Below are 14,810 nucleotides of genomic sequence, written 5' to 3' on the forward strand. Positions count from 1 at the left end.
CTATTGACATTGCCTGAGTATAAATTTTTAATTTGAATGAATTTCTGCTTTTCAATTATTTCTTCTACGGATCATGCCTTAGATGCCCTATCTAAAAAAATCATCTCCGTAAAAAAGGTCATCTAGATGTTCACCTATGTTATATTTAAGAATTTTATAGTTTTGCATTTTATATTTAGGTCTGTGATGCACTTTGAGCTAATGTTTGTGAAGGGTGTAAGCTCTGTGTCTAGATTCACTTCTTTGCAGTGGATGTCCAGTTGCTCCAGCACCATCTGTTGAAGAGACTCTGCTCCATTGTAATGCCTTTGCTCCTTTGTCAAATGTCAGTTGACTGTGTTCATGGGGTCTAGTTCTGGGCTCTCTATTCTGTTCCACTATTCTATTTCTAGATTCTTTTGCCAATACTGCACTGTCTTAATTTTTGTAGCTTTGCAGGAAGTCTTGAAGTCCAGTAGTATCACTTCTGCAACTTTGTTCTTCTCCTTCCACATCCTATTGGCTATTCTAGGTTTTAATTCTTCTCCATACAAACTGTAAAATCAGTTCTTTGATATCTACAAATAACTTGCTGAGATTTTGATTGGGCTTATAATGAATCTATGTATCAAGTTGGAAAGACCTAACATCTTGATAATATTATCAACCTACTTATGAACATGTGATATTTCTTCATTTGTTTATTTCTTTTGATATTTTCCTTCACAGAGTTTTACAGTTTTTCTCATATAGCTTCACACATATTTTTAATATTTATACCTAGGTATTTATTTTTTTAGCTGGTAGTATAAATTATATTGTGTTTTTAATTTCAAATTCCATTTTTTTATTATTGTTTTATAGGTAAGTTATTGATTTTTGTGTATTGACCTTGTATCCTGCAACATTGCTGTAATTGCTTATTACTCCCAGGTAATTTTACTTTTGATAAATGCAGGCCTATGTTCACACAAAGTCTCATACACAAATAGTTAGAGCTGCTTTATTCATAATATTCAAAAACTGAAACCAACTCAAATATTTATCAACAAAAATTTGATAGACAAATTCAGGCAAATCCATTTAATATAATACCATTTGGCATTTATAAAGGAATAAACTGATGATATATACCATCAGTTGTATCATGCATACCACACATACATTAGTGTAAAACAATATGCTTAGTGAAAGAAGAATATATCAAGAAAAAGGAGGCATACTCTGTTATTGTATCTATATAAAAATCCTACGAACCACAAAAACAACCTAATCTGCAAGCCATAAGCAGTAGTTGCTAGAAAAAGGGAGGGATTTCAGGGAACGAAAATATGTATGGCACATAAGAAAATGTAAGGGAATGTTTGTTACCTGATTATAGAAATTGTTTCACAGTTGAATGTATAGGGCAAATATATTAAATCAAACATTTTAAATGTGTTCACTTTGTTTTACTTCAGATATCAATACAATTGTAAAAACATTAAAAAAATGACTTCCATTCTTATTGATAATATAAGCCAAAGACATTAGTGTTACCTAAGTGTTCCTTGTTGGATACCTGAAATATTTGTAAACTTTTTCTCCTCCTATTTTCTCCTTTGTATGTCATTTTCAGAATATGCTGGATTCCACGTTTTCAGATTTCATGGCCAATGCAAAATTCACTGTTTTTGCCTTCTTTCCTCTGCCTAAAATACTCTTATCAGAAATTGCTCTTTAAAACCCTATGGTGTCTTCAAATACTTTCTCACATATCATCTCTTAATTGATGCTTTTCCTGACAACCCTAAATAGAAACGTGCCTTCCATCACATACACAACACCTCTTCATACTGTTCCTTTATTTCTTCCATGGCAATTATTTCCAACTGTTTCACAATATTTATGCCTCATGCTTTATATTAATAAGATAGTCCAATCTTGGAAAAATGCAGAGTGTAGTACAGCCAATGTCTCCCACAGATTAAAACTAAAATCTAAACAAATTAAAAAATAGTTACCTCAAGATTATACCCAGTTAGTAAATCAGGCAAGTTGAAACAGAGTCAAGATTTGAAGTGACTTGTATCATGTATGTTCTCAAAAACTATTTCCCTTATGTTCTTTCCTTCATTGATCAGAAGGCAAGTATCTAGCAGAGATACAGCAAGTTGTACAAGCATCAAAAAAATATAAGATATACCCCATCTTTTTCTGGTCAAATCAGGAGAAGTTGGAAAGCAAGAGGATGATCCCTTCCTTCTTTGTTTTCTTACTATACCTGACTGAATATTATGTCCAAGTCCCAGAATAACAAGCAGCTAAAACTCCAAAAGTAAGCTGATCTTTATGGCCAATTAATGTGGAAAGGAGGAAAGGAAAGAAAAAAAGAAGAAAAGAAGGAAGGAAGGAAAGAAGAAAGGAAGGAAGGAGGGAAAGAAGAGGAGGTGGTACTGGAGAATGTGTGTAAAATCTCTATTGATTTTATTCCTCTCCATCACCTCTCTTTTTCCTATCTGGCCCTTCCCCAAGGGAAATAGTCATGAAACTTGGATGACATGGTGTTACATGAAGCTAAAATTCTACAAGAAACCCTGTTTTTTGATCATAGAGATGTGAAAGGTGGCCCCTGATAACTAGAGAATGTGGAAAGAACCCTGGATAGGAGACAGCTAGGTAAGCGGATCCTTCATTATGCATATGAACTGACACAAGCCTTAGCTTACTCCTGAGCTGTGCTTGCACAGGACAGACCCAATAAAACACAGCAAAGACAGCGAAAACTGACTACAATATAAGCCATTTCCTTTTATTTATCATCTTTCTTTATTGGTTATAAACTCCACTAAGGGAACTAATTTTGTTTCTTTTGTTTATTGTCATATCTTTTATGCCCAGATAAGGGCCTGGCACATAGTAAATGCTTACTAGACACTCATTGAGTAGATAGATAAATGCAAAAATCCATGTCACCATTTTATTTTACTTGCTCATTTCAGGAAAAATGGTTCTGATTCACTGAAATTTTCTACAAGTTTGAAATACACACAATGTTTGCACCAGCAGTGTGAATAGCTCATTTATAATCCATATGCATTCTTAAGGGAGCTCGCAAAATGCATCCTCCTCATCAGTTGCAAGGTGAAAGCCATCTAGCCTCCCCACACATTTTTTTTCTTCTAACCATTTCTCTCCAGCTTTCTCTATGGTTACAGTGAGAGTACAAATTAACCAAATTCTGACTGTCATCTGGATTATCTAATTTTACAACTCTCTATTAAAAAAAAAGCTTGAGAGACAGATAATCTTATTTGGTCAACTGTATAAGATAAACTAATAAACATGTTTTGTAAAGACACTGAGTAAACTCATACACAAGGAAGGGGTGATACTGAGATAATCTTACCTTTATTAAGTGCCTAAATATGCTATAAACTGACACAAGCCCTGGTAAGGAGATCACAAAACACTTTGCACTTACTAATTTATGACATTGGTATTATTATATCTGTTTTACAGATGCTCATTAGATAAATTATATATAATTTTAATGTATGGAGGTAAGTAGAAGAATTGAGATTCTAATTCTTGGCTTTAATGAAGCTAGAATCCAAAAAATTTATATCAAAGAATTACAGAAGGATGGGAATAGGTAGAAAAGTAGAGCCTACAATTCTCAGCTAATTTTAGTCATGAATAGTTGTAGAACACATTCTCGGATCTGCTTGGTCCTTACTCCATAGATGATGGGGTTCAGCATAGGGGGTGCCAACAAGTACATGTTGGCCAGCAGGATGTGAGTATGGGGTGGTATATGGTTACTGAAACGATGAGTAAGGAAGGAGAAAAGAGCAGGGATGTAGAAGGTGAGGATGACACAAATATGGGAACCACAAGTGCTGAGGGTCTTCAACCTGGCTTCTTTAGAAGGGAGATTGAATACAGTATGGAGTATCTGCACATAGGACAGAGAGAGGCATGTCACATCAGTCCCAACAATTAAGATAATGACTGCCAGACTATAATGACTATTGATGGAAATGTCAGCACAAGCCAATTTCACCACAGCCATGTGTTCACAGTATGTGTGAGGGACTACATTGGACAGGCAATATGGCCATCTCCTTACCAGGAAGGGATGTGGCATCATTAGCACTAACCCACGTACAAGTGCCACTAAGCCAATCTGAGCCACCACAGAATTTGTCAGAATGGATGAATGTCTCAGAGGACTGCAGATCGCCACATACCGGTCAAGTGCCATGGCCACGAGCAGCCCTGACTCCACCCCAGAGAAAGCATGGATGAAAAACATCTGTGTGAGGCAGGCATGGAAATTTATTTCATGGAGACTGAACCAAAATACACCCAACATCTTGGGAAGAGTAGAAGTTGACAAGATGAGGTCTGTGATGGCCAGCATGGAAAGAAAATAGAACATAGGTTCGTGGAGAACAGCCTCAGTTTTGATGACAAAAAGGATGAGTATGTTTCCCATGAGGGCAACAACATACATTGAGCAGAAAGGGATGGAAATCCAAATATGCCAGTCTTCTAGGCCGGGTATGCCCACCAGGATGAAGGTACTAGGATTGATGAATGCAGTGGAGTTAAAATCAAGCATGGTGATTCCAGTTACATGAAGATAGACTCTTGCTCTCTTTCCCTCCTTTGTTCCTGGAGTAGTCAAATGCACATATACTCTGATAAATATACAATAGAATTACCCACTGTAAAAATACGGCCAAGTGAATTTATTCCTATTTTAAGTGCTTCTTGGTGAGCTTCTTTGAAATTAGAAGTATTGCATCTCTCACTGTCAGCTGTTAATCTCAGTAAGGCCCAGCTGGAGGAGAGACCACCTTCCCAGGCTTGGAAGCTCCAGAGTATTTTGCCTGCTAGTCTGTGACAGTCAGGCTGAGCAAACTACTGACAAATAACACAGATTCCTAACATCCTAATAAGACAAGGAGGGGACAAAACTACAACACTTCCCTCATGAAAAGAACTCCTCCAAAATAATTATGGTCTTGGAGACTGTTTACATGAGGTAAATTCTAAATAGATAATTGTAAAAGCAGCACAGGAAGGAACAATAAGCTTTCCACACTCAATGACACGTTGAGTGATGATGGTTTTTGGAATTTGCTGCCCTGGTGAGTTTTTGGCTATAAAAGGACCAGCAAAATGCATAACAGCTCTAAGACAGGAACAAAACCACTGACCCACTAACAAGTATGCTTCCTCGAATTTTCTAGCAACCCTGGAAAACCAGTGACTTGGGAAGATTGTCCATGTTTTTATATAGTAATTCTTCAGTCTGTGTGTGTGATGTATATATCCCTGAAGGAGTAACCATTAAATAATCCTTTTTACCAAATCTATATTGAAGTGCTGATTAGAGTACATAAATTTCTTACCATATCTAAGAATTTAGAAAATTATTTGAGAAAGAAGGGAAAAATGCTTTGGTAAAGAAGGATTGATGAGATCTAAATCAATCAAAGAATCAGTGAGATTTGAAAATGGTAACAGTTGCTATATTTTTGTGGGATAATATATACCACAAAAACATGCTCAGAGTCATTAACCAGTGCCCAATTGCCAATTTGCATAAAATCTGATGAGTCCACCATTATTCTCAGTTTATAAAATAAGAAAATAAGAAACTTGCACTATACGTAAGTTAAATATTCTCCAAAGTCGCACACTCATATGTCATGTTAATCAATCATGACTTACAGCAAATTCATAAAATAATCCTAAACTTCCTATTCCAGCATCTCAGTTGATGCTGAGATTGTCATTGTGAAACTTGTAGTGAGTATGTTATTTCTTAATAAATTATTCTTAAACCCAGATACTATACCTGCACATGCTTCTTTTACCAAAGTTGTTCCTAGTGGACTGATGGACTAAAAATTATAAAGGTGTCAAGAGCATCCTAACCTAACTTTACAAGTGGCTAGTCCATGTGGTGAGACTACACTGATTTACCTGTCAACAATGAGACAGTCCATAGACATCTAACTTATTTTTAGAAGAACCACATTGTCTTCCTGCTGTATGTTGTCAGCCTATTTTCAGCACAGCAGTCTCGAGAATCTGAATATTTATTCCTCAGCTTTAGGAAGCTCTTCCTCACACCAGTGTGCTACTGCTCCCTCATCACCGCCTCTCTCACTCACGTCTTAGGCTTGAGCAAACATAGGTGAATTGTCTGTCCCTCCAGATTAATTGTATGGGGTCCAAGACAGGAACTCAGAGATTTGAATCATTTCCCTGCCTGGAACGTTCACTGCAGGTTTTATAGCTCCACTTGGGGGCAGTTCCAGAAGCTCAAATTCTGTAACAGATGTTTCTTCACTTTCTGGGAAGTGTGAATGGTGCCTGAGGGAGTATGTTTTATCTAATAGATGATGTTAGTTGGTAATAAATTTGATTTGAGTGAGCCTAAGGACCTTTTTAAGGAGATATTTTATTTACTCAAGTCCCATGAATCTGACTAGTAGCTCAGTTGAAATTGAGGATGTAGTTAAATAGGTGACTTAGCTGATAAAATAACACAGAAATAAGTAGAAAACTGGATCCCTATGATGTCAGATTTAACATGCATGGCTCTCCCTCAAGTGTGTGTGTGTGTGTGTAAAATAGTCTTATATATATGTGTATGTATATATATACACACATACACATTCATAAATAAGTAAGCCTAGAATAAGCATCACACTAACGGCAAGATACTAAATCTCAATCTCAAGCCTCCCACCCCTGCACCCGCACTTGCCCTGAGGTTCCTAGAAGGCATTCAGTGTATGATAATAAAACAATTAGAAGCTAGGATAATTAAGTGTGGTGTCAGTTCAGGGACAATAAAGATAGATCAATGAAAGAGAATAAAGTTAAAAGAAAATCACATATAAGGAGAGGATTTTAGTAAAATGACATAACTATTTTGGAACTCTGGAGACTACTACTGAAGGATTGCAGCTTTCAGGGAAAGGCTTGGACAGCAAACTTCAGTTAAATATAGTCAATTTTAGCTCTTTGAATATTAGCATTTACTGAAACCCTACCTCTAGATCCACGGGAGGAAGCCGTGCAGGTGTTTCTAAAGAAACCTGCACATAGCTTGTAGGAGTAAAGGTGGATAAAAAGGATCTTGCCCTCCAACTTTGGGGCTCTGTGCTCTTATCACTGATTGCTGCTTCTGCTTAAGGGGTACAGACAAAATGGCAAGTGGCCTTAGTTGTTCCCCACTCCAATTTTTGTGAGCCCCTCCACCTCCAGTTGAAATTACTTCCAGGGTATTTAAAAAGCCAGTGCTATTTTTTTTAAATGCCCTCCTTCATTTTTCTCTTTTTTCTCTTTTAGGAACCAGACATTAAAGACTAAGACGTACACATACACATTCATAAATAAGTAAGCCTACAGTAAGCATCACACTAATGGCAAGATACTAAATCTCAATCTCAAGCTTCCCACCCCTGCACCCGCATTCAGAAAGCAGCTGAATATATGAGAAAAATTAGAAAGTGACTGTACACGCCTAGGAAAAGACACAACTCAGAAAAGACCTAAGAAGATTTTTAAGTTTATACCTTAAGCTGATCCTTTGCACACAGACAACTTACAACAGCCAACAAAATTAAAATAAAGCAATAAACAATACAATTGGGGGAAAAGAAAGCAAACCTATGGAAGGGTGAGAACTGATTTCCAAAGTTACCACACCCTTAGATTTAAATTCCCAGTTTTCAACAACAACAACAAAATCATAAGACACACCAAGAAACAGGAAGGTATTACCAAACCAAAGGAAAAAAAAATTAAAATCTGCCTCTGAAAAAGATCTGAGAGAAGAGCTACCTAAGATTTTAAAAGAACTATCTTAATGATGCTCAAAGAACTAAAGAGAGATGTGGAGAAAGTCAAGAAAATGATGTATGAACAAAATGTATATACCAATAAAGAGAGAGAAAATGTATGTAAAAAAAAGAAATTCTGGAGCTGAAGAGTGCAATAAATGAAATGAAAAATTCACTAGAGGGCTTTAAAGGAAGATTTGAACAGGCAGAAGAAAGAATCAATTACCTTAAATATCACAAAAAGAAAATGATCAAGTTTGCAGAAAAAGAAAAAGATTGAAGAAAAAAGAACAGAACCAAAGCGATCTGCAGCGCACCATACGTGGAACAGCAAACAAACTGCAGGAATCCCAGAGGGGGAAGACAGAGGAAAAAAGTGTGGAGATAGTTGAAGAAATAATGGCTAAAAACTTCCAAAATCCTATGAAATACAGGAATATAAATATCAAAAAAGCTCGGTGAACTCCCAGATGAGCTCAAAGTGGTGCACACTGAGACACATTACAATCAAAGTTGGTAAAACCAAAGAGAATTTTGAAAGCAGTGAGAGAGAAGTGACTTGTCACACATAAGGGATCCCCAGTTAGACGATCCGCAGATTCTCAGTAGAAACTTTGAAGGCTGGGAGGCAATAAGTCAGTATATTCAAAGTGGTAAAAGAAAAAAAAAACTTGCCAACTAAGAATCTTATATATGGCAAAGATCTTTGAAAAGTGAAGGAGGGACAAAGAAATTCTCAGACAAACAAAAGGTAAGGGGGTCCAATAGTACTAGAACTGCCTTGTAATAAATGCCCGAGGAAATGTTGCAGGGTGAAATGAAAGAACAGGAGACAGTAATGCAAAGCTATATGAAGACTGAGATACCAATAAAAGCAAATACATGGACAATTATGAAAACCAGTATTATTGGAACAATGGTTAGAACTCCACTTTTTATTTTCTAAATGATTTTAAGATTGTCCATTAAAAAACAATCATTAGTCTAAAATCTAGTATTACTATAACTGGTTTATAACTTCACATTTTGTTTTCTGCATAATTTAAGATACTAGTGCATTTATGAAGAATTATTAGCTTATGCTTTGGGGCATAAAATGTATAAAGATGTAATTTTGATACCAACAATTGAAAGGGATGGAGACTGAGCTGTTAAAGGATAAGGGTTTGTGTATGCTGTTGAAGTTAAACTGGCATAAATTCAAATTAATGTATTACAGCTTCAAGATGTTAAGTGTAATCACCATAGTACACACAAAGATAATAGCAATACAATATATTCAAAAGGAAATTATAAAGTAATTTCAAGATTCCATTATAAAAAAGTCAACTAAACACAGAAGAAGGCAATGATGCAGGAAATGAAGGACAAAAATGCTGTAAAGCATGTAGAATAAATATCAAGTGACAGAAGTAAGTCCCTCACAGGAATTACTTTAAAAGAAAATATATTTAAATGAACTCTTCAATCAAAAGTCAGATTGTTGTATCTACCTACCACTTCAGCATTTTATTAAAAATAATAATAATAAAGAGAGAAATGTGGTATCCACATATAAATCAAGTATAAAAACCAAATGAGTATTCATATTTGAACTGACTGTTTATAGTTCATAATGCATGAGCAAAACCGAAGGTTTCTGTGATGACTGCCCTTGTACTGTTCACTATGTAACTTATTCACCATGTAAGAATTTGTTCTCCATGTAAGAACTTGTTTGTTATGCCTCAGAAGATTGGAGACTGACGAAAATTAGGCTTGGGGTGGATTAATGATAGTGCATTGAGCATTGACTCCCCTATACAGAATTTTATTGTTGTTAACAACCATTTGATCAATAAATATGAGAGATGCCCTCACAAAAAAAAAAAAAAAGTATACACTTCCAATGGTAAAATAATAAGTAACCAGGATGTAATGAATATAGTCAAGATACTGTAACAGCTTGGTATGGTGATAGCTGGGACCTAGAATTGTCATGTATATAAATGTTGAATCACTATGTTGTACACCTGAAACTAATGTAATGTAATACCGTGTGTCAACTACCCTTCAATAAAAAAATAATTATCTAAAAAAAAAAAAAAGTCAGATTGGCAGAATGGATAAAAACATGATCTAACTATATGCTGTTTACAAGAGACTCATTTTATATCCAAAGGCAAAAGTAGGCTATTAATAAATTATTTTAATAATTATTGCAAAAGAAAACACAGTAACAGTGATTTTAGTGAGATTTGAAAAAGAAAAAAAGTCTTACATAGGAAATGGTAGCTGGATGATAAATTCTACAATATCCGAAGAAATGCAGGGTACTGAACAGAAATCAGTTCAAACAATTAAACAAAAATTAGTGGAAATATCTACAAGTAATTCCAAAGATTAATTCTGTATGGTCTATACACTCAAAAATTTACTTATGTCAGTGTTTATCAGGAAAATACAAATAAAAGTGAAGTATCATACAACAGAGGAAAAATCTTAGAAGGCATGATATATAATATGCAATACATTAGTCTTTTCCACTCTTTATGGGAATATTCATATTTAATGTTTTCAACAGTGCTTTGGCAATACCCCATTAAAAAATCAATATGCATACAAATTTCAGCTGAGTGATATAATGATTCAGAATTTGCCTATATAAATAAAAGCAGAAAGTATGTGCAATAGCAGTTAATGTAGCAGTATTTAATGGCATAAATCACAATATAAATTGAATTCCTGCCAACAAAAATCGATTCTATATATAGACACTGAATTCTTCACAAAAATTAGCTCAAAATGGATTATAGACTTTAAAATAAAATTCAAAACTAAAAAACACCTAAAAGATAATATGGGAGAAAATGTAGATGACCTTGGGTTGGGCAATGATTTTTTGATGCAACACCAAAGGCACAATACATGAAAGAAATCATTGATAAGTAGAACTCCATTAAAATTAAAAACTTTTGCAAAGGACACTGTCTGGAAGAAAATATTTATGAAGACATATCTCATAAAAAACTGTCATACAAAATATATTTTAAAAACTCTTAATACTCAACAATAAGAAAGTGAACAATCCAATTTAAAAGCGGTTAAGGATCTAAACAGACACCTCATCAAAAAAGATATACAGATCACAAATAGTATATGAAAAGATGTTCTACATCATCTGTTATCAGAGAATTACAAATTAAAATAATGAGATACTATCACATACCTATTATAATTGGGAAAATCCATGACACTGACAACACCAGATGCTGAGGAGGATATGGAGCAACAGGAACTCTCATTTATTGCTTGTAGAAATGTAAAATACTATAATCAATTTGGATGACAGTTAAACTAAACATGCTCTGACCATATGATCCAGCCATTATACTTCTTGGTATTTATCCAAAAGAGTTGAAAACTTAACGCATACATAAAAATCTGCACACAGATGTTTATAGCAGTTTTATTCATAGTTGCCAAAACTTGAAAGCAACCAAGATGTCCTTCACTAGGAGAATGAATATATAAACTGTGGTACATTCAGATAATAGAATATTAGCACTAAAAATAAATGAGCTGTCAAGCCATGAGATAACACAGGGGAGCCTTAAATTCAAATTATTAAATGAAAGAAGCCAATCTGAAAATACATCCTATGTAATGCCAACTCTATGACATTCTGGAAAAGGAAAATTATGGAGACAGCAAAAAGATCAGTGGTTTCCAGGGCTGGAGAAAGGGAAAGATGAATAGGTGGAGCACAGATGACTTTTACTGCAATGAAATTATTCTGTATGATACCATAAGGATAAATACATGTCATGGTGAATTTATCAAAACCCACAGAATATAAAATACCAATGGTTAACTCTAATAGAAACTCTGGACCATGGATGATAGTGATGTACCAGTGTCATTAAGTGCTGTAAGAAATGAACCACCATCATGTGGGATGTTGACAGTAGCAGATACTTATATATATGTGGACTCAGAAAATATGTGGCGATTCTCTATTGCTTCCTCTCAGTTTTGCTATGAACTTGAAACTTTTCTAAAACATAAACTTTACTTAAGTAAAGAGATGATCATAGACAGACAGATGATAGTTTGACAGATAATAGATGATAATTGAAAAATTTTAAAAATAAACTAAATGCTTAACAACAGAGAATGAGTTGAATAAGTTCTAATACATCTACAGCATAAAATATTTTGTAGAAATCAAAAGGTTAGATATTGATATTAGCATTATGCTTAACACTTATTCATAGTCATAAAATTAAGTGTAAGTGTATAATACATATCATTTTCAACATATACTCCATTATCAGCTATTTTTAATATGATCTACATTCTCTTGATCCTACATTTCTTTCAACTACAAATAAAAGAATGGCAAAAGATACAAAAAGTTAGACAATTTGGTCACATTGGTTAACTTCAGAGAGACTTTTGAGAATATAATGGAAAGGCAGGAGAAAATGAAAGTTATATAAATAAAAGCAAAGTAAACTGTAGAAAAGTATAGACTGTCCACATCGTTGAAAATTATATAATTCAGGTATACTCCAAACCATGAAGTTCTATGAAAGGAAGATTAACAAAATGTCCATGGTATTTTTGTTAGTATATTGGATTTACACTTTAAAACATTTTTCTTCCTTTAACCTTTTGGTGCTATTCAAATTTTTAATTATTTCAATCACAGAGTAGGAAAAAATATATAGTCATTGTCACTGGGTAAACTGAGATGATCTATATCATATAAAGCCAATTTAATACTGGATGCTGCATTTCTCCTCAAAATTAACCCCCAGTTCTTAAAGAGTTATGTTGATGAAGAATATCCTAGTTGGATAGGAAAACTGTATGCAGATTTTCAGTATATCATTATACATTTTCTTACCATTGTAGTTTTCTATTTCTATTCCTTTCCATTTGTTTTATATTTTTTCCAAACTAAAAATTTCTAAATATGTGTTATTCTTGAAGCAAAACAGCTTCTAAATTCTACCTGTGAGACATATGAACATATAAAACCTCTACATTAGTTATAGAAAATTAAGACTATATGATAAATTGAAATGAAACCAAAAAGAATATATGATGACCTAAATCTCAATTATAGTCCCAGTTTCTTTAAAATGCAAGAAAATTTTAAAAATTCAGATATAATCTTTGTTCTTGAGTATTCTACTTTCAATTCCTGGACCATTAACTGCTACAAATGAGAAAAAAATGTTAACCTCTCTATAATCTTGCACTGACACCTGTGAATCAGTAACTCCAGTTCAACATGTGTGTGTCTGTGATAAGAAATGATAGAGTAAGTGAACAGGTGTTATTACAAAAGATACACTAAGTAACTTATGTATGTTCAACTTGATTGTAGGTGCTGGGCAGACACAATTAAGCATGACCACATATTGAAAATAGCAATGTCTTTCACAAAACAGTGTAAAATTGCCAGGACCTATTCTACTCCATATATTAACCATACAATTTTTTAAAGTAAATACAACCCAGTGTTCACCTGGAAAGTTTCTGTCTTCTTAGGTAATGTTGATTTACTTGAATATAACAAGGTCGTGGTTCCATGGTATCACCTGTCTTGCTGGTTAATTAAAATACCCTACAAAATCAGACATATGTATTTGTGAAGACTTTAAGAAACCTCTCCCAGATATTTTTGGTTTTGACACCATAGATGATAGGATTCATCATAGGAGGGATAAGAAGATAAACATTAGCTATAAAGATGTGGATGTGTGGAGCTATGTTATGACCAAATCTGTGGGTGATAAAGGAGAAAAAGGCGGGTATGTACAACACTAACATGACCCAAACATGGGAGCCACATGTGCTCAAGGTCTTGAGTTTAGCCTTCTTTGATGGGAGATGAAATACAGCATGAAAAATGAGAATATAAGAGCAGATTATCAATATGAAGTCCAGCCCACCAGTAAGGAAGGCAAGAATTAAGCCATATAATCTATGGATCCTGGTATTGGCACATGCCAGTTTGATCAGGGCCATAAATTCACAGTAGGTGTGGGCAATGACATTGGTCTTACAGTAGGGAAGTCTCATCAGTAAGAAAGGATGAGGAAACAGCAGGATAATTCCACGTAGGACAATGGCCAAACTCAAAGCCATGATCACTCCATGTGTGAGGATGGTGGAGTGCCTCAGAGGGTTGCAGATGGCCACATACCGGTCAAAGGCCATGGCCAACAGGAATCCTGACTCCATGGTGGACAGAGAGTGGATAAAGAATAGCTGGGTAAGGCAAGTTTTAAAGCTGATTTCTCTGTCATTGAACCAGAAGAGGCTCAGGATCTTAGGCAGGGCAGTGGTGCTAAGCATCAAGTCATTCACAGAGAGCATGCAGAGGAAGAGATACATGGGTTCATGAAGACTGGAGTCCATCTTGATAATGAATATAAGTACAAAATTCCCCATCAGAGCCAGTAGGTATACCAGGAAAAAAGGGATGGAGATCCAGACATGAGCAGTTTCCAACCCTGGGATTCCAAGGAGGAGGAAAATAGTTGGGTTCAAACTGGTTCTATTCTGAGCTGACATTTTCAGAGTCATTAAACTTGCTCTAACCTACATGTTGTCAAAGTTCAATAGAGTGAGCATAAAAATAGTCTCTGTTTGTACCGACAATATATGATACTTATTTGGCAACAATCAGTAGTAGGAAATTTTCCACTGGATTCTGGTTTGATGGGAAGGAATGGGGAATTGGCCAGTAATATTTGTTTTAATCTCAAAATTCAAAAGGTGAAAGAGAGAGTGGGCTCTACCCTAGGGAAAAGAAAGAACAGGACCTAAAGTTGGGATTTTTGCTCCATATCTCGTTTTTCCTCCACTGTATAAATACCACCTAGTAAGCACATGGAAATATAGTATGTGTTTGTTTTACTTACACTTTCACTAAACAAATAAATAAATAAGAACACAAAAAGCTGGTTTTCAAGTGAAATTAGA

At 34.8% G+C, this 14,810-nt stretch overlaps 2 protein-coding genes across 2 annotated transcripts; both read right to left on the reverse strand.

Moving 5' to 3' along the window:
- Positions 1 to 3,637: 3,637 nt before the first annotated feature.
- On the reverse strand, positions 3,638 to 4,585 carry LOC118912074 (olfactory receptor 52E2-like). The gene has a single exon (XM_036884863.2). The coding sequence runs from the start codon at positions 4,583 to 4,585 to the stop codon at positions 3,638 to 3,640; it is 948 nt and encodes a 315-aa protein (XP_036740758.2).
- An 8,869-nt stretch (positions 4,586 to 13,454) lies between these two features.
- LOC118912075 (olfactory receptor 52D1-like) lies at positions 13,455 to 14,411 on the reverse strand. Its single transcript, XM_036884864.2, has one exon. It carries the CDS (start codon positions 14,409 to 14,411, stop codon positions 13,455 to 13,457), a length of 957 nt encoding a protein of 318 aa, XP_036740759.2.
- Between the last annotated feature and the right edge of the window lie 399 nt (positions 14,412 to 14,810).

This window comes from Manis pentadactyla, chromosome 9, assembly GCF_030020395.1.
Source record: "Manis pentadactyla isolate mManPen7 chromosome 9, mManPen7.hap1, whole genome shotgun sequence".
In the NCBI taxonomy this organism is placed as follows: domain Eukaryota; kingdom Metazoa; phylum Chordata; class Mammalia; order Pholidota; family Manidae; genus Manis; species Manis pentadactyla.